The sequence below is a fragment of the Coturnix japonica genome, chromosome Z, assembly GCF_001577835.2.
Source record: "Coturnix japonica isolate 7356 chromosome Z, Coturnix japonica 2.1, whole genome shotgun sequence".
NCBI classification, from domain to species: Eukaryota; Metazoa; Chordata; class Aves; order Galliformes; family Phasianidae; genus Coturnix; species Coturnix japonica.
In genome coordinates, this window is record NC_029547.1 from 33498367 (window position 1) to 33519968 (window position 21602).

The 21602-nt window shown below is 39.3% G+C and overlaps 1 protein-coding gene across 2 annotated transcripts in view; it reads left to right on the forward strand.

Moving 5' to 3' along the window:
* Positions 1 to 21602, forward strand: part of PCSK5 (proprotein convertase subtilisin/kexin type 5) — a 245172-nt gene that overhangs the window by 149748 nt on the left and 73822 nt on the right. For both annotated transcript variants that reach the window (XM_015849157.2, XM_015849159.2), the window contains exons 11-13: positions 4307 to 4424; positions 5496 to 5684; positions 14939 to 15075. In XM_015849157.2, coding sequence (XP_015704643.1) covers positions 4307 to 4424; positions 5496 to 5684; positions 14939 to 15075 — 444 coding nt within the window. The remainder of the gene's footprint in view (positions 1 to 4306; positions 4425 to 5495; positions 5685 to 14938; positions 15076 to 21602) is intronic.

Consider the following 21602-nt stretch of genomic DNA (forward strand, 5'->3'; position numbering starts at 1 on the left):
GTTATTTATTTTGTCTGCGAGGTTTGGTTCCTTATAAAATAGAAAACTCAAAATCTTGTGCTTAATGTAAAAAGCATGAGGAAGTTGGTTTCACAACAAAGCATAAAAAAGAATGTCATTGCACAGTTGTGCTATTGGCTTGTAAAGCAGTTAGGTGTTTCAGAAATCACATCCAGTTGTCACAAATTACTGGTCATAAATTGACAGAAAACAGGAAATTTTGAGTTAAGTTTATGGCTGAAACAAGGTGAATTCTCATACACAATCAATGCTATCTTAGTTAAGACAAAACAAAATGAAAATAGTTCAAGCAGTGCATAGTCACTGCATTTTTTGTTTTTTGTCCTTTTGCTTTCCTCAGATTATCTTTTCTGTTTGAAGCATTCTAATAAACTAAGCAAATGGCAGAAACTTACTGAAATACAGAATTATAGCTTTATATTTGCAGTGAACCATCAAATATAGAAGACATGCTAGTGTAAGCTCACTCGAAGTGTTTATAGGATGTAAGTTACCTGAGAGTCTCACAACTTCTATTCATGTTAGGCAAGTATAAATAGCATTTTAGACTCTTACTTCACTGACCTTGTTTTGGAAGCAGGATCCTAAGGTAGCACAAATGAACAAATCACAGTAATTTGCATCGCAAACAGCTAAATCTTGTTTAGGGTGGCTGCATATTGCTCATTAGAAAATCTGAAATTATTGTCATTTCTCTCATAATGATTAATTGCATTATATTTGTATAAAAAAAATTCATATTTCCAGCGCTGCTTTCACACTATAGAAAATTAAAGGCCAAAAATAGAGCAGCGAGAAAATATTCTGTGTTGTTCTTCAGCAGGTGAGTAAAATAGCAAGCGAGGTTTAGCATGTAAGCTAAGGAGATACCTTGATGATGGGCAACAAAACTGCAGCCTAACAAATCCAATGTAGCTTCACTGAAGAACCAGAAATATTGTGTTTTCAGTGTCTGGGCCCAGGTTTACTGGAGATTGCATGATGCTGTTTTATGATTAATCAGCTCCAGCCATTCTTTTTTCTCTTCATCAAGTCAAGCGGGATATATATTCTGCCTTTAGATTTGAGGTAGCTTTCTATCTTCTTTGTACATAAATAAGAAAATTATTGAATTTTCAATGGCATTCAAAGGGATTATGAACAAGCTGGGGAAGCCTGTCCAGCAGACCTGGGTTTCATGGTGCGCTAATAGAGGAACTGCTCCAGGGATAAATAAATGGACTTCATTTTCTGCAGTGATAAAAAGAATAAAGAGATGATCAGCTTAAGCTCAATATTTACTTTGTATTTCAGGAGGCAAGTTTTCCTCTGAAACATCTGTTAAGTTCTGCATATGTCTGTGATTTTTCAAAAATAGAAATGGGTCAGTTTACATTGCTTCATGAGTTGAGAGAGGATTCAGTGACATTTCTGCCCATTGACACCTGAGCACCAGATCAGTTCTCAACCCTCTGTTTCAGCAAGAGCAACAGATCTTTTCTTAACCACCAGCTTATTCTGCAACAGCTTTATGTTCCTCCATCATCTCTGAAAAGAAAATATTTTCTTACAGAGCAGCCCCATGCCCCTTCTAGAATGCTCAGTGATTCAAGCAATAACCAAGCCCAGTACTAAATAACGGCAGTGATAATGTGGAGTGTTTAAGTGCAAGGTCCTGAAGCATTTTGCTCTTGGAGTCTCCTTATCTCATTCTGCAGTCATCAGTACCTTTGAAATACAGAAGTGAACTCAGTCCCATTTGCATACAAATCAATGGCAGCTCCAGATGCTTCCCAGAAGAAATTTATGACCATGTGTGGATGGACCATCAAGGTCCATGCTTTCCTTCTGAGAGAAGCAGCCTGATACTAAATTCATGGCAGTACCAGTATGCACACAGATGAAGGGATACAATTGGAAGGCAGTAGGTGACAAAATATTCTTTTTTCTTTCTCCCTTTTTTTTTTTTTCCCCCTCTGATACATGGGGAATCCACTGCTCTTGTTAAGTCTGTGATGGTTTCAAAATTGCTGTTATTTAGTCTGTGTGAAAATGATGGGCCTCTCATGGTACCTGCAGCTACTAACCAACCCACTGCATCAAGGGCTTTGAAGTGCAAACATTGCAGACAGCCAAATGTCAGCTGTCTAAAATCTTCCTCCGTGAAAGGTTTTAGGAACACCCCTGACTGTCAGGATGTTTTGATTTGAATGGAGAGGCTTTTCAGGGAAAAACTCTACTTCTGTTTCAACTGTGGGGGAAAAAAAAAAAAAAAAGTCAGCAGGTGCAGAACTTTACACTCTGGTCTCAGGCAAGAGAGTTTAAGCATTGAGTGGCATTGGATGGTGCACCATCCTCTAACTTGAACAGAAATTTGTCTGTCCTTTCACATCACAGATGGGTGGAACTCACTTGGTTGTACAGTTGGACATCCTGAGCTCTAACCCAGTGCATGTTGCTTCTTTTCAGGAATTAAAAATGCATTTTTTCCACTCATTATCTCAAAAGATGCTTCCATTCATGAAAAACTCACTACAATACTGAATAACTGTCTACAGGCCGTGAGTTAACATACAAATTCCTCTTGCCATTCTTCCAAGAAGACAGTGATATTAATTAAAACTCTGAATAGCAGAACAATGGATGCAGTGTATGAACAGATAAATGACTGCATAGATAAGCATGCTTTGATCAGCAGATGCTGTTTTGGCAAGATGATTTCCATGAGCAAGGAGAGTTCCATTTAGGAAACACTGTTCACAGGGGGCCTGATCCAGGTCTATGAATATCTGAGGTGTGGGGGGCAAAGTGTCAAGGCCAGACTCTTTTCAGCAGTGTGTGGAGACAGGACAAGGGGAAATGGCCAGAAACTGGAGCATAGGAAGTTCTGCACGAATGTGCAGAAGATCTTCTTTACGGTGAGGGTGACGGTGCCCAGGTGGTTGTGGAGTCTCCTTCTCTGGAGGTGTTCAAGACCCACCTGGATGCCTACCTGTGTGACCTGGTGTAGGGAACGTGCTTTGGCAAGGGGGGTGATCTCTGGAGATCCACTACGATTCTGCAATTTCTCACAATAAATCAGTGTGATTGGCAGTTCTTTCTAAATTCATCAGCATACATTTGCAAGCTTCTGTTTTGATTGTACCAGCAGCAACAATAAATACAAAAACAAATGAAACAACAACAAAAGAAAAAAAAACAGTAAATGCAATTTCTCAGAATTTGTATGCAAATTGAATGCTTGAATGCCTGAAACAGTCACGTCAAATTAAATACTCTTAAAATTAGCAGGAAGTTAAGGAAATTATGCAAGTCTGCAGGAAATATCTTGTCTGGTCTGGATGCTGGACATTTGAAAGTTCAGTCCTTTATATCATAGAAAGCTGGTGCTTTAAAGACTTCCTACTTCTTGTAGTAGAACACATTCATGCATTAAAGAAACTGAGTTTCTTGCAGGAGAATCACTGTTGGCTCTCCCTGGTATGAAAGCTGAGGTAGTAGCATTCAGGTATGAGCATTAGCAGGCACTGATGCTCGACACCACTGCGTGTGCAGTGTATGCAGTAGGTAGTATCAGAGGTCATCAGCAATGTTAACAGCTCTCTCCAGCGGTGACTTCACTGCCTTTTATCTGTGGATGTAAAAAAGATGTAGAAGAAGGAATCTTCCTGATGCAGACTTTAAATGAGAACCAGATTACCTTTAGAGTACTGGGTTTCAAATGCCATGCTTTTTACCCTTGTCATGCAAGGCAACTTTAGGGAGAGGCTGGACCTGATTGTCTGGACAGCAGGGTTCATACAGCATACAGTAGTAGGATGACATCCACATGCTGCTTAAAAATGAAGAAGTTAAGAGCATTCAGCAGAATAAAATGCAGTCTTTTCCTTCTTAAATCTGTTGTCTCATTTACATTCAGTATTTATGTGCATGGACATGTGAGGTATTTGAGTAACAGAAATAACCCTCCTCTGGTTCTTTACATCTTTTAACGTAAGATTATATAAGAGGCCTGGGCTAAATTAAGACACTTGGACTAAGGGTAATCTATTACTGGCATTCTGTAGTTTGGGTCTATGGTCATGGTAAGGCAGTATAATTCAAGTAAGTCATTTGTTATGAACACATTCAACAAATTAGGCGTAGTCACTATTGTTCCTGGCAGAAAGATTTTAGAGCTTTTGGTCAAAGCAAGGAAAAATGGAAAATAAGCAGTTCCTTTTAAGATTTGACTCTCCCAAATTTGTCTACGATGAATATCAAGATTCTGTGCTATAATTGCAACTGCTCTGTTTCTGTCTTGCAGTGAGCCACCTCTATGGATTTGGACTGATGGATGCTGAAGCAATGGTGATAGAGGCAGAAAAGTGGACAACAGTCCCTCCACAGCATGTGTGTGTGGAGAACACGGATCGGCAAATCAAGTAATACCCGCTGCCAAAACTCTTGCTGGCATAAACTTGTGGAAAGAAATTGGGTATAATTTACCCCTCCCTTGCATTGTGTTTAATGTATCATTTTGAAAGCTACATTTGGGATCTCTGTTGCCTTCTAAGATGTCCGGTCATTTGCCTGTAAAGGTTGCTTCCTCTAATGACTAGATAAAGGCCTTAATTTAAAGAATGTCCCAGAAGTTGAAGGTGCACAGCAAGCCAGACTGGATGGTGATTGATACTGTTACAGAGGTAGAAGAATGTGCAAGGGGAAGAACATTCACTTGAGAATAGTGCATTCACTTTTATAAGATGAGTACAAACTTATCAGACAACATCTGTTAGGAAGATATTCTTTTCATTAAAATATTACATGATAGTATCTCTCTCAGACAGTCTCAGGAGAGTCTGTCTCAGAGGATAGGACCAAACTGTCCTCTGCTTTCTAGGATGGGGTGTGAATAGAACCAGGCTGAAGAGCAAAATTCAGCACGTGCATTCTGTGGCTATGTCTGTCTCGTGGCTCATTTCCAATGCATTAAGGTCACTGAGGATACTTTGTTTGATAGGTATGTTTGACAGCCTTGACCCCTAACTGGTATAGTCCACAAGGATGCCATGCAAATTTTAACCAGCTGAGTCAGATGCTGGTTGCCCAATATTATTTGCTACAGTTAACATGTAATACTTGCTGTTACGTAAGCAAGGACTGTGTGTATGCCAGGTATTTCCTGGGGCTTAACAAGCAGCTGTGATCCCATGACAATCCCAACAATTCTCAGCTGGCCACTAATCTGCAAAAATGCTCTGTCCCAGAGGCTTATTCCATTACAGGTTATTCACAATTCTCTTTTAGCCTGTGGACATATCAATGTAGCCCTCAACAGAAAGCAAGGTAGTTGACAGTAGCTGTAGTAAAATAGTTACCCTGTAGTGATCGTTTCAGCTAGGAAGTAAATGTTAAAACTGAGGACACTCAGTACTAAGATGAAATGATTGGGTTGTCTTATTTTACAGGATAGGGAAGAAATGCTGATGTTGTTTTATATGCTTACATTATAGAACAATAAGACCTGACAGTGTCGTCCGCTCAATTTACAAAGCTACGGGCTGCTCTGATAATCCTAATCACCACGTGATCTACTTGGAGCATGTTGTTGTTCGCATCACTATTACTCACCCTCGACGTGGAGACTTGGCAATTTACCTAACCTCTCCTTCTGGAACCAGATCACAGCTCTTGGCCAACAGGTATAGTATGACAGTGCAATTTCACAGTCCAGTCAGCTTGCAAGACCTGCAGTGAGACTGCAGCATCAGCGAAGAATAGTCAAATCATTACAGAATTGCTACAGTAATAGTACAGTAATGTAGTAAATTATAGTAATACAGTATTTGCTAACAGACACAAGATAATCATTGTTTGGGGAGAGAAATGGAGAAAATTAAGTGGAAATGAATTCTGAGACATCAAACTCCGTCTTAAGCAGCAGAATAGTAGACTGTAAATCATCTTTAAAACAGAAGTTAGTTGATTCTAATAGTCTTGTGTTGTTCACCAATTATTAGATGCCTGGAAAATTTGAAGTGAAAAGTAACAGGCTCAGTGTTACAGAGGGAAACAAGCTGAAAGAAAATGTGTTTCTAGATACTATTGGCACTTATTTTTCATCTCTCTCCTTTATTATCCCTTCTTCACTAGTAATAAAAATGAGACAAAATAGTAATTCTCTACTACTATTTTCTTTACACTCTGTGAATATGATTATGACTTCTGGTGCTAGCAGTTTTCGTCCTACTCTTAGGATTTTTAATGAATCTAGACTTGTTTGCTTTCCAGACTGCCCCTCATCTAAATCATCTTAGCCAGTTATGCTAATACAGTGGTCATTGAGACATGGAGAATTGCATGCCTTCCTGGCCTTTAGAATGACCGATCTTTCCTCTTGTGAGGAAGGACCTGTATTGGAGACAGATAGATTTCTAAAGCATTTGGTTCTGATTGAGATGCAAAACCACATTTTCATTAGAGCTTAATCTTAAAGAAAAGATGTACTGAAAATATTCTTCAGTGTAGAGACATTCATACTTCAAATGTAAAGCAAGTTGTACTGGAGATTTGAGGCCCTCTAAAATACCTCCTGTGTTTCATTAAGAGTGCCATCAGTGCCTTGCTAATAAAACACATGGGTATGCACTATGTGTCTTACTGATACACTGAATGAAGAACTTGCCCTTTGCTTACCATGCCAAGGCAGACTTCTATACTCTGAGCAGTTATGAATCAGCGTTTTGTTTTCTCTCTGAAAAAATTACTCTTTTCTATTCCATTTTTCATGCAGTCATTCCTCCATGCTTCAAAATGAGAAAATCTAAAACTCCTCCACCTAGTTATACAAACAAAACAACCTTCGTGTAAACCCAGTGGTTATAACACAGCAAACTTTTGGCTCCAGGCATTCATGTCCTGCAGTTGACTCACAGCAAGTGGGAGATAAAGACATTCTAGTATTCACAGTTCACTTCTGGTTTTGACTGATATGTGGAAGAGGTACAAAGTTAAATTCATGCAGTTTCTTTATAACCTATGTACCTTAGAATGTGATTTTTTATATACTTGGTAGAGAGAGAATACAAAAGTACATAATAAAAATACAGTGTTGTTCGGCTGTTTCTTAAAGTATACTATCAGAAGGCTAACCAGAAAACAAATGAGAAAGGCATTTTAATGTTTTGCCTTTTTGCTAAAATAAATTATCAATGAGAGAACAAATATTTGTATAGTCACATCAGAAATTACTTTCCTGTGTAGGCTTCAGATATATACTGACTTGTCATTCACATCTGGTTGAAACAAACTCATAGCTCCAGATTATTAATATTAAGGAGTAAATGTATTTTGCAAACTCTAGTTCTGAAATTCCCTAGAGACTTCACAAGTCCTTCCTTATCGTAAAGTGGTGGATATGTGCACAGTACTTTTCAGAATGATGTTTCAAGGTTTTCTTTATTTGAAGTTGCTGCAAGTCTTATAGCTTACTGGCCTTGCAGTCAGTGTTCTGAGTGCTGCTGGGTGTACATCTATGCATCACATTATAAGGTTAAGAGCAGAAGTTCTGTTATTCACTAATATGAGAATGTATTTAGTTTGGGGGCATTTAATTGTTAAAGTATTAATCATGAGACCATCAGGATAAAGGCATTCTGATAGAAGTAACATGCAGGGATGCATTGGCAGAAAACAGTCTGGAGTGGTTTTTTTTCTATAGGCAGAGGTCCCAAAGGCTGCTGTACATGGCTACTACCTGACTGAGACGCTTTTCTCAGACGTACAAGAGCTTTTAATGCACATGTACATGATTAATAGCAGCAATACCAGCTGTTTTTACTGAACCCAAGGAAAACCTCATTGCTTTACCGTTACTCATCTGAGTTTAATTTGAAACAGTTTGCTGGTAAAATGTCTTAAAGTGCAAAAGGTATATTTTACACATGTGCACTTCTTCACCAATTCTGGGAGAAGTCATTGAGTATTTTCTGGTGCACTGACGAGCAGATCCCTCAGGGCAGTATCTGGCCGATTTTCCTGCATATTTTATCCTTAATGTTGGCATCCCCTAAAATGACTTCAGTAAGAAAACTTGTTAGTCAGAGGCAATGTGGATTCCTCTGCAGGCATTTGGTGGATTACACTGTCACTGGCTTGAGCCTCTTGTGCATTCTTCAAAAACTGCATTACAGGGAACATCTGCTTTGTTGTTTGGAAAGTACTAAACAGAGCAACAGAGCAAAATACAGGCTTGGAAAGTGCTGGCTGCTGTGAGGATGAGGCTACAGTTATGTCCAAAGGGGAACAATATCCCCTTTCTGAAAACAATTGGCCATTGGACTTGGCAGCATAATTTTCTGAGTGGTTTTGAGGCTCACTAAGAGAACAGAAACTCAGTACAGGGGGCCATGAAGGAGAAGCTGAATAGAAAAAGGATAGAAGAAGCAAACTTGGGGCTCATTTGTCTCCTACTGAGGTCATGGTTTGTTTAATTCTTGCCCTTTAAATTTAAAGCAGCTGCTGCCATTCGAACTGCGTAACTGAAATTTTTAGCCACGTGGTGGCAAGTTTCCAGGCCACTAGCTTCCTATGCTTATATGGCACTGACATTAACAGTATACTATATCTACAGGATGAAGCAGTTCTCAGAAGACTGTTTGTTGCAACTCTTACGTGGTCTATTTTATTTCATTAATATTGTCTGTGTCTTTCAGTTTAGTTTTGTTTAGGCATTCGCTGCCTTTCTGCCAGCCATTCTTTGAACCCCTGCTATTGTAATGTCTGTGCATTTAAAATTATCCACTTACTACTTTTGTTACACTCTGTCAGCATTATCATTAGAAAAGGTAAAGAGCTCTGAGAATGTTAGAGAACCATAAATGAATTTAAAAGATAAAGGGGTTTTTTTTTGTGCCGAAGAGGAAAAAGTTACTGTTGATTTACCCACTTCTGCAGTAAAGACTAATGGTATTTATATGCAAAAGAATAAATAAATACATGCAAGTGACACTATCTTCGATGTAACTTTAAAATCCATCCTGAAACATGCTCAAAGGCAGATGTGGTAGAAGAATGAAGTGCAATATATCTGAGATTTAGAATGACACATACCTTTCTTTCATAAGTGAGAGGAGCAAATCACTAATCAGAAGAATCTGCACCACAGGCATGTATTGGATTATAGAATTCAATATTTCTAGTTCAGTTTTAGTAGAAAAGTAGACTCTATAATTAAAATTTCAAATATATTTTCCATAGTAGAACTGGAAGACAGATGGGTAAGCACATGTTTGGGATGCAACTAAACACTTTAGTGTGGTATTACACAAAACTGAACAAAAAAAGAGAGAGATGTAAGACAGACAAGAGGAAGAATGCCTAGGATTTACATGAAGGTCGCTCCAAAAGTAATGCCTCCTGTTTTATTGTGGTAGCATGTGACGTCAGAGGCAGAAGTCAGTGGTATGGCAGTAGAGGTTGAATTTTATGACCAATTTTCCGTTACATTTTATTGCCATCTGATAGATAGCAGCACAGGGGCAGTCTGACAAGTATAGTTGGTGGTATAACTGCATCAGGTAACGAAGGAAGAGCCGGGGATGTCGTCTGTGTGGGCTTCAGTAAGGCCTTTGACACTGTTCACCAGAACAACCTTCTCTCCAAATTGGAAAGATACGGATTTGATGGTTGGACTGTTTGATGTATGAGGAACTGGCTACAAGACAATACCCAAAGAGGGATGGTCAGTGGCAAGTGGTGCCCCTCAGAGGTCAGTACTGGGACTAGTGATCTTTAACATCTTCATCAATGACATTGACAGTGGGATTAAGTGCACCCTCAGCAAGTCTGCGGATGATGCCAAGCAGTGTGGTGTAACCGACACACCCAAGGGCCAAACCCTGCTATCAGTACAATCAGGGGACATAAGGATAGAGCACAGTTCTGCTGAAAAGTACTTGGGGGTGCTGGTGGGTGGCAGACTGGACATGAACTGACAGTGTACCCTCACAACCCAGAAAGCCAACCGTATCGTGGGCTGCATCTAAAGAAGTGAGGGGGGGACCCTGCCACTATACTCTGCACTGGTGAGACCTCACCTGGGATACAGCATCCAGATGTGGAGTGCTCAGTAGAGGAGAGATGTAGGCCTGCTGGAGTGTGTCCTGAAGAGGGCCACAAAATGATCTGAGGGATGGAACTCCTCTGCTGGGAGGACAGGCTGGGGCTGTTCAGCCTAGAGAAGAGAAGGCTCAGAGGACACATAATAACAGCCTTTCAGTATTTAAAGAGAAGCTATAAGAAAGAAAGGGACAGACTCTTAAGCAGGGTCTGTTTTGACAGGACAAGGGAAAATGGTTTCAAACTATATGCGTGGATATAGATTTAGACTGGATATAAGGAGGAAGTGTTTTACAGTGAGGGTTGCAAGGTGCAGAACAGGCTTCCCAAAGATGTGGTGGATTTCCTGGAGACATTCAAGTTCAGGCTGGGCAGGGCTCTGAGGAACCTAATCTAGCTGTAGATGTTCCTGTTCATTGCAGAAGAGTTGGAAGAGACTTTATAAAGGTCCTTATGAATGACCTTTATAAGTGTCTTCCAACTAAAATGATTACGTGATTCTACAACTGTGATAAAATGGTGTTTGACATAGAAGTGTGAGGGAAAGGTATGGGTGGAACCGAATTCTTCCATGCAGAAAAATTTGTACCCACTGACATTTATCAACACTTGCTGAACATTTGTGCAGACTAAACAGTGGATATGAGCACAGTGAGATGGTGGGTGGTGTGTTTCAGCAGTGATGACAGTGACAGCAGGTCTCCTCTGCTCGTGAGGATTTTTATGGGTGTGGCATGCAGCTTCTTGTTCATTGCTGGTGAGATGTGTAGCTAATAGTAGTGACTGTGCTGAAAAAATGCAATAGTTTGTAGCTGAGAATTTCCTCTATTAAACTGTTTTTGATCTCTTCATATCTGTTGTAGTTTCCATGGAAATAAATTGGAGGCATTAGTTTCAGAGCAACCTACATACATTTGCACCAGCAACTATGGTGAGAATGAATGAATGTTTTCCTAGCCGTATGTAAACTAGGCCCATGTCAATCTTACCATATCAGCATCGTGTTTCACTTTGAATAAACTGAATTATATGATGGACAGTCAGTCTACCCCAGTGCTCTGAGCCTAGTCAGTTATCACTTTTCAAACATACTTAAGTCATTGGGATAGGAAAATTCTATATTTGACACCAAATTCGTGCATACTCTTGTATTAGTATCTCTTCTCAGCATGTTTAGAGGTTGAGTCTCTGAAGATATATGTATGAGTTAACACACAGATTCTTTTACTGGGCATCTATAAGCATCAGCCACACAGCTGGATGAGCAGTACAGCACATGGAACTCACCAGCCTGACAGATATTTTGGTCATGACAGAAAGTTTTGTGCTGATATGTATAGCCCTGGGGGACTTGTTCTCCATATTTAAAGACGATGTTTGCTGTATTCTCCACTACCTCAGACTGGCAGGTACAGTACCCTGTTGTTCATGCTGCTCTTCTCTAAACAAGTTCTTCATGACAGCTTAAAATATTCCTCATTCCTCCTTTGCTTCATGAATTTAACTGCAATAACAAGTGTGGAATATAAATTTAAGGAAAAAACAAAACAAAAACAAAAACACTTTAAATAAATCTTACTTAGATCTCAGATCCAGAGGTTTTAAGTGATTTTTCCTGACTTTTTGTGCGCCATGTGTCTTGGAAATTCTCTGATAATAATTTAAACTTAAAAAAAAATAATATTGTAGTTTTAGCTGGGAGACTATCATGTTCCCAATTGAGGAGTTTCTTAAAAGTGGTTAATTGTCACTCATTATGTGAAAATTGGCTTACAAATGGGTGTTTCTGTTTGAAGTTAATTTCTTAAGCAGGTAGGTAGTACAATTTCTAGGCTGAGTGGATGGTAGTAAAAGCCAGGACTCTTTAATTTATTTTAAGGAAACAAGTAATCTACTCTACACTATGTAAACTTTATGTTCTCATACAGACCTACGTATAGTGAGTAAAGAATATATTAAATTATTTCTGATAGAAAAGAAGTAATTATCTTTAAATACAGGCCTGTTCACCATATCAGCAGCCCAAAATTAATTTCTCCGAATATAGATGGTCATAAAAGCACATCTACTCTAATTTGAATTTCTTTACCAAGAGAGGTCACCAGAGCACAACAGTTCTGTTGTTCTGTTGTGATTATGTCAACAAATAAGTCATAAAGAATCAAATGCTGTCACTCACTTTGGTACTTCAAAGTGTGTTACATACATGAGTGTAGGTGTTGCAGGTACTGGATTGTTCTAAGCATCTTGTTAACTAAAGCAATTATTAATCAGGCCACATATTAATAATTTACCTGTTCATGATAAGCTATGTGTGTTTCCTTGCTATGAGTTTTGACTAGGCTTCAGACTGACAAATAACAAAATCACTTAACAATCTGGGCTGGCTCCAGACTTCAGACTTCTTAAAATATGTTACTTTATATATGGTTTTTTTAAATAGGAAAAAATGCACCTGACAGTTTTGTAACTACTGCAGTAATTTCATCCTTTCATTAACTTTTCTGAAGGGGAAATTTTTCTTATTTTGGGGGGAGTTTCATGCATAAGTAGAGCTATACAAAAATACTTGGACCATTCAGTTGATGTAATGTGCAGATAGCCTTAGATTCAGTATCTTTCTACTAGTTTTAACTGTTGCTTTTTTGCTTTGTTGTCTTTTGGTTTTTACGTCTGTCGCTTTTTAACTCATTGCAGATTCATTTGCAGAAGCAAAACTCATACATTAAAAGATAATATTTTAAATCTTACATCATAAGCTACTACTAAAAAGCACCACTCACTGCCTCATTGTGCTCACATTCACTGTTTGGTCTCCATAAATGTTCAGCATGTGCCGATGAATGTCATTTCTTCTGCAAGGAGGAATTCAACGTCTACTGCCATACTACCAACATCTGCCTCTGGTGCTGTGGGTCAATATAGTACAATAGGAGGTATTACTTCCAGAGCAGCCATCATAGAGTCTACAATGTAATTGTACAGTACTGATATAATACTATGTAATTTAGTTGTCATATTGTCAAGGAGGAATATTGCTACCTTGACTGATTGTTAGCGTGTTCAGTGATTAGTATATTAGCTGTCAGTGAAACGCCATCTGACAATTTGAATAACTGTTGGAAACAACCTACATAAGGATTTAAATTAAACATACCCACATGCAAACGCTGGGTAGTGACTGAATTGACTAAATAATAATTTCTACCCTTTCAGTAAATGACATGTGCTATATGTTTGTGAAATTTGCTGTATTCAAACAACTGAATTAACAGTGACATGGAACAGGCTAATTTATATATATATATATAAGTATATAAATATGTTTATCCTGGACTGCATGAGAAGAAAATCTCAACTGTTTATCAGTGAAAATGAAGTCTAGTTTTAAACATATATATCTATTTCAATTTAAGGAGTGCTGTTGCAGGCATTCATTCAAAGTGGAAAAGAGTTGCACGGGTGAGAGTGAAAATCAGATGCGTACTGAGTGTATATAAGGTGCTTCGTGCATACAGTTCCTTACAAGGCCTATTCAAATGAGGGCTGGATCTGTAGGCCCACACCAAGTCTGGCCCCATGCTTTTGATTGACCAGAGTTTTTAGCAAGAGATGTGGTACTTTACTGACATCCAGTTTGAGTGTTTTTACAAGAAAATGACATATACAGTGCTGTTAAACTATTTTCCTTTCCCAGTGTTTGCCTGCCATCAGATGAGATTAGTCTTTCAGTTTTACCCAGACTACTTAGGTTGTCCCAAAAGTAATGCCTCCAATTTATTTCCTTAGAAGCTACAACAGATATGAAGAGAGCAATAATAATGTTTGATAGAAGAAATTCTTAGCTACAAAAGACTATTTTTCAACATAGCCATTACCATTAGCTGTGCATTTTTGCAAGAGCTAATCAAGAGCCTGCACATTGCTCTTGTAAAAATCTGCACTGCTGAAGGTGACCTACTGTGGCCGTCATCACTGCTGAAATACACCACCCACTGCCTCACTGTGCTGACATTCACTGTTTGGTCTTCATAAATGTTCAGCAAGTGTTTTTGAATATCAATGGGTGCAATCTTTTCCACATGGGGAAATTCAGTGATGCAACTTTGCTTCATCTGCACTTCCATGTCAAACACCATTTTATCATACTGCCCCTCTACTGCCATCTGTCCCACAGGAACAAAATGTAATGAAATATTGTTAGGAATGTTCAGCCTCTGCTGCGGTACCACCATCAGCCACTGGTGTTGTTGGTCAGCATTATAGGACAAGAGGTATTACTTCCAAAGCAGACCTCATATAACCTGTCAAGTATTTGAATAGAGTGATAATTTGATCATTTAAGAGTGGAGACCAGTGTCTCCGTTACATTTTATTTCCTATAAGGAGTCACAAATTTTGATCTGTAATACTGTCTTGCCCGCTCAGTCATTTTTTTTTAATTCCCTCTTAAGTATTCCAATCCAAAGTGAAAAGTAAGTGTTACATGAATTTTCCATCGTACAAGTTTGTATTTACCCTCATGCTGTGTGTTATGCACTTTTCCCAGGAGACATGGATCGCATTAAATCAAAGTAATGATTTTTTTTTTTTTAGTGAATCTCTTTCCATTCTTTCACATCATGACAAATTATGACATGTAAAGAACCTCCTCCACCAAAGTAAGGAAACTCTTGAATGTACTTCAAAGATATGTGGGGAGACCATCTTGAGTGACATTACGTATATGCACAGATGAATGAGCTGGCTTATTAGCATATAATTCAGTAATTTGCTTAATTAGAGAATCCTCAGATAGCTAATAGTTCACTTCATGTAATGTCATGATTTATTGCAGACTATTTGATCATTCCATGGAAGGATTCAAAAACTGGGAGTTTATGACCACTCACTGCTGGAGTGAAAAAGCAGCAGGTGACTGGATCTTGGAAATCTGTGACACTCCATCTCAGCTGAGAAATTTCAAGACTCCAGGTATGAATCTGACCTTTATTTGGGTGTTTTCTAGTTGCTAATACTGCCTTGACTGTTTTCCACCATTTATATACACCTACAGTGTCTGACAGTGTGAAGATGAGTGTGAAGGCAGGGCTATGAAGATAAATAGACTCATAGAACAGCTTGGGTTGGGAGGGACCTTAAAAATCATCCAGTTGCAGCCTCCTGCCATGGGAAGGGTTACCAACCACTGTCTAGGACTTTGAACTATTCAGGACCCTGGTAAGGAGTGTCACTTGGAATTCATTCTTGAAAGTTAAAGTGTCCATGAAGGCTGACCACCCCTCAAGAAGGAAGTCTTAAAGGCATAGGAGCAGGATGTCCCCCTAAGATGCCCCTAAGATGAACCAGGAGAGAAGACCAGCATAGATTGAAGAAAATCGACCTCTTGTAGATGGAGCAATGAGCAACTTGGAGAGAGTACATAGAAGTTGTTAGGATATGCAGGGAGAAAATTAGAAAGGCAAAAACCCAGCCTAAACTCAGTTTGGCTGCTGGAGTAAAAGAGAACAAAAAGCTCTTTTACAAATATATTAACAGCAAGAAGAAGGCTAAGGAGAATCTCAGTCCCTTACTGGATGTGTGGGCTGGGGAAATGACCACTAAAGATAAGGAAAGGGCTTAGGTACTCAATGTCTTCTTTACATCTGTCTTTAAAAGACAGACCAATTATCCTCAGGGTACTCAAGGAGATTGAGTGTACACCTAGAAAGTTTGCAGGTGGAAGAAGTGACAGTCTGCCCCGGGGACAGGAAGGCCCTACAGAGGAATCTGGACAAGCTAGATAGTTGGGCTGAGGCCAATGGGATGAACTTCAGCAAGGCCAAATGCCAGGTCCTGCACTTTGGCCATAACAACCCCAGGCAGCGTTACAGGCTTGGGGCAGAGTGACTGGAAGACTGTGTGGAAGAAATGGACCTGGGGCTGTTGATCAGTGCTTGGCTGAACACGAGCCAGCAGTGTGCCCAAGTGGCCAAGAAAGCTAAGAGTATCCTGGCTTCTATCAGAAATAGTGTTGCCATCAGGAAAAGTTTAGTGATCATCCCACTGCACTTAGCACTGGTGAGGCCCCACCTTGAGTACTATGTTCAGTTTTGGACCCCTCACTACAAGAAAGATATTGAGGCGCTGGAGTGTGTCCAGAGAACAATGAAGCTGGCAAAGGGGTTTAGAGCACAGACATTATGAGGATCGGCTGAGGGGATAGGGGTTGCTTAGTCTGGAGAAAGGGAGGCTCAGGGGAGACCTTACAGCTCTCTACAACTACCTGAAAAGAGGCTGTGGCAAGGTGTGGATCAGCCTTTTCTCTTATGTAACTATTGGTAGGAGTAGAGGGAATGTCTTTTAAGTTGTGACAGAAGAGATTCAGGGTGGTCATTAGGAAAAATTTCTTCTTCAAAATAGTGGTTATGTTCTGGAATGAGTTGCTTGGGGTCACTTACCCGGGAGGTCCCCAAGAAATGTTTAGATGTACTAAGGGACATGATTTAGTGGGAAAATGTTGCTTGTAGGTGGACAGCTGGACTGGATAATCTTGGAGGTCTTTTCCAACCTTGGTGATTCTATGATTCAGTTATTCTGTAGATCAGGCTCCCCAGGGCCACATCCAACCTGTCCTTGAATGCCTCCAGGAATGGAGCATCCACAACTTCTCTGAGCAGCATATGCCAATGTCTCGCCACCCTCTTAGAAAAAAAAAATAAATTCCTCCTAATATCTAATATAAATCTCACTTCTTTTAGTTCAAAGCCATTTCCCCTTATCCTATCACTACCGAAGTATGCAAAAAGTTGGTCTCCTTCTTGCTTGCAAGCTCCCCATAAGTCCCTCAAATAATGGAAAGACACAGTGAGGTCTCCCAGAGCCTTCTCTTCCTGAGGCTGAACAAACTCAGCTTCCTCAACCTTTTTCCACAGAAGCCTTCTCCAGCCTTCTGATCATCTCAATGGCCTCCTCTGGACCTGCTTTAACAGCTCCACATCCTTCTTGGATGTGGTGACCATCCATCTGAGCACAGTACTACAGGTGGGGCTTCAGAATGGCAGAGCAGAGGAAGCCCGTCATCTCCCTTGTCTGGCTGACCACTGTTCTTCTTGAGGCAGGTTAGATTTGCCTTCTGGGCTGCAAGTTCATGCTGATGGCTCACATCAAGCTTTTCATCCAACAGAACCCCTAAATTATTCTTCACAGCGCTACTCTCAATGAGTTCTCGCTGAAGTATACCACTTATCATTAGCCTCCACCTGGGCATAAAACCATCAATCACTGCCCTCTGGTTGCGACATTACAACCAATTCCTTATCCGTTGAATAATCTACACTTCAAAATCATATTTTTCCAATTTGGAGATAAGCATGTGATATGGGAGCATATCAAAGACCTTGCAGAAGTCCAGGTAGATGACATCAGTTGTCCAGTTATCCTTCCTCTTTCCACTGAAACCATTGCTTCATTGTAGAAGGCCACCAGATTGGTCAGGCATGATCCACCCCTGGTGAAGCCGCACTGGCTGTCTCATATTGCCTCCTCATCTTGCTTGCATCTGAACTTGTCTTCCAAAAGGAACTGTTCCATGATTTCCCAGGCAGAGGGGTGAGACTCACTGGCCTGTAGCTTCCCTGATCTTCCTTTCTCACTTTCTTAAAAATAGGAGTGGTTTCCCTTTTACCAGCCACTGGGAACTTTTTGAATATGATGGAGAGTGTCTTGGCAATAACATCAGCCAATTCCTTCACGACCCTGGGATGCATGTCCTTAGGACCCATAGTCTTGGGCACAATCAGTTTCAGCAGGTTGCTCTTCTCTTGCAACAGGAGGGATTTTGTTCCCCCAGACCTTGCCTAAATGTTCAGGGACATGGGAGATGTCTAACAGGCACTGAGTACTGAAGCAAAGAACTTGCTGAGTACCTCAGCCTTGTTGGTGTTCATTGTTGCCGTCTTTCCCTTCATGTTTCTCAGAGGGAGTGCACTTGCTTTGGCTCATCTCTTCTGACCAATGTACTTGAACAGTCGCTTCTTGTTGATTTTTACATCCCCCATAAAGTTTCATTTGTGTCCTGGCTTTCCCGATCCCATCTTTGCACATCCAGAAGGCATGCTTGTATTCTGCCCATGCCACACATCCCTGCTTTCATTGCCTATGCATTTCCTTCTTTCAGTTTAGCCAGCAGTTCAGCTTTGCCGATTTCCTGTCTCTTCTCTTTCCTGTTTGATAAGAGGCATTATTCTTATTTTAATTTATCAGCATGCTCTTCATTTTTATGTTGCTGTTATTTGCTCTTTAAGATATGGTTGTCTCTTACTCTGAACTTTCTTTTGATTTCCAAAGAAAATTTCTGAAGGGTAAATTGCCTCTTTTTAGCCCTCAGATGATCTGTAGCCTCAAACTGTAAAAATGATCTTTAGACATTTAGAATGAGATCATACCAAATGACAAGTTAACATAGTTGGTGCATTAATGAAAATCTAATTTTACTAGATTCAGTTTTCAAGAATAAAGATTTTTTAAAAAAAATGCATGAAAACTGCAAATGCCACATTTGAAAGGAGTTCCAGTATTTCCAATGCAGGCATTTGTTTTCCTGATTGTTGATTACAGTTACTTGTTGATTACAGACAGTTCTTCCACATAAGCTAGAACAGCCCAGAGTGAAATTTCCAGCTTCTCTCATAGCTGAGACAGAATCCAAGGATTTATTTCCATGTTGTTTTTCTTTGCTTTGTGTTTTATATCCTACTCATAAGAAAAAGAGTGGCATTTATCAATTTATATAAATTGAAAATCTCACTATACAGCAGAAAGAAATTCATGGCTTTCTGCACTGGTAGATTGCATCATTCTCTGGTGTGTAGGCAAAATGCTGAGATCTCACAGTTGCCTGCTTACAAACTACACTCTTACAAAGAATTTTTGAGGCAACAAACATTTCTCCTCTGCTTTTTATTCCCACTGTGGCGCTCAGCTTCATTCACCAGCTTCAGTATAAGTGCTTTGAAAGACTTGGAGATTGAGGTAAGAGTTTTCAAAGAGACTCACAGGAGTAAATGCTTACTTCTGTTTGCTGGTTTTGAGCAATGAGTATAGATCCCCCTTGGGGAACTTTCAACCTTAAAAACCATTTTGAAATAGGTACTTTGTATGCAGACCAAAGTAGCACTGTTTATGCATGTATATTTATCACAGACTTTCCTTTGGAGCTTCACATCAAGGAAGGTAGAAAACCTTTAATAAAAACAATCAAAGGGGAAATATCACTTAAGCAAGTAAAGACATAAATAAAACAAAGGTACGAGCGGTATACACAACTGATATATTGTAATGTATTTATCTCTTCCTATAAAATAACACTTACTCTGATTGGACAGCAAGTCAGAATGTGATCATATTATTTTGGAAGTGACAAATCTAGTTCATTTCTGCTTTCTGATAGCTTAAAATTAATTACAAGAATTGTGCTATAAAATAACATATTTAGGGCAACAATGACATTAGCAATAGAATTAATTTATAATTCAGTGAACTACGAGGTACTTTACATTTCAGGTATATAAACTTAAAAGGAAGACAGGATTATTTTTATTTTTTTTTATTTGCTAAAAATGCATTCTGAATTTTAAGAAATAGATGCTAACTTGAAGCTATAAAAATATATCTTCATCTATATACATAAAGAAACAGTGCTTAAAACATGAAATTCTTAAAATTCCCCTGCTTTAAAATGTGGAAGATTAAGTAATAATAGTCGTGTCAATTTAGCTTTGTCCAAAATATGCCCATTAATATTTCTGCAACCAGACACAGAGATGGAATACATTTTCTTTTGGTTTGTTGAATTATTCACATTGGTCAGAAGGCTATGTGCAGTTCACCTGTTCAAGGTAAACACGTCTCTCTCACAGGAGACAGTCATGCCAGAAGGGTATCTCATCCAGGCTCTCCTGCAGCTTGCAAACTCAGCATGACTATTTCCACTGTGACTTGGAAAAAGCTAGGGCACAGGAGGAATTCTAATGTGAGAACATGGTTTTGTCCAGTCTTCTTCCTATTCCAAGTGAATAATAGGCCAAACTCAGCTGGGTTTTTACAGTTTTCTTTGTACAAAAGTAAACCTTCTCATTTCAATATTATGACAAAATTGAAGTGCTGATTTTCCATCTAAAAAAAATCTAAAACACAGATCAGCTTCACACAACTGCAGTCGAAACAGATGGAATTGAATAAGAATTTTAGCTCTTTAGTTCTGCTCTTCATTAGCGGAATTGTGTTCTGTTTAATGCAGCAGATGGGCTGAGAGGCAATCTCTGCTTTTTAAAAAGTCTTTTTGCCTGTCTGGCCACCAAATCAAGTTCTTTTGTTGCTTTTCTCAGTTGTCTGCATATCCTGATTTTTTTCAGAATGCTAAACTAGCAATCATAGCTCATTTTTCTGTAAGACCTGGTATGTAATATAGTGTGCAACAGTCCATACTGAAGAACAACATAATCAGTGTTATTTTCAAGATTGTTCAGCAGCAAACAACTTCTTATTTAAGTTCACGAGGACTCCAAGGTGGTTAGTATTGTCTAAATATCTATTATATGTTCAAGTGGTTAACTGTAAGCACAGAGTTTTATAAACCCTGATTATCATCCTCCAGGGCTCTGAAAGGAAATATTGTTGTCAGTTCTGCAATGTTAGCTTAGTTTTATCTGCATCACTCTTCCCTCACTGTGGCTTTACACTGATTAAAGGTTCTTAGCAAAGTGGCATTAATCACAGAAGGAAGTGCAGAGCAAAGTATCCAGTACACTAAAAGGGATACTCATAAGAGGTGTTTGGCAAAGTAATCATAGACTGCATAGAACCGAACTATGCTGATTTTTCTTTTTTTTCTTTTTGTACATCCAGATAATTTTAATGCTTTTGAATTTGATAGAAGAAACAGCAACTACATAATTTGATTGTCATAATTTACTAAAAGGAAAACAGACAAAAATCAGTTTTTCAACCCAATCTTGGACTTAGTAATCCTAAAGCAGCCAGGAACCTCTGCAGCCTAAAGGACAAGTTAGAGTAGACATTTGTGCATACTTAAGAACCCAGTGGCTAATCCAGTAGGCATGAAGAAGAGCCAAAGAGCAACATACTTCAGCTATCGCTCTCTTTTCTATGCCCTGGTGTGCTCCCTACACTGAAACCTAGAATAGAGCCATTTTGCAAACTGTTTATCTGGGCTGTCTGCCAGACAGCTGTCATAGCCCCTTTATGTCACCAAAACACCACATACATTTCCAGCTTTATACTGTTCCTGCATGCTCCTCTTTCAATATGATTCACTGTATAGGTCTTAATAATTTATTATTTTCTATTCTTTGTATATAATCTTCTCATTTCTGTCGTGGCTGATCATATTGGGCTGATCATTTTTTGCTTCAGCCTCTTAGAAGAAAATGGACAGTAAGGCTTGGGATGCAGAGAAGAGTAAACCTTTGCAGCTAGCTGAGCTGAGGAAGAAAGCTCAT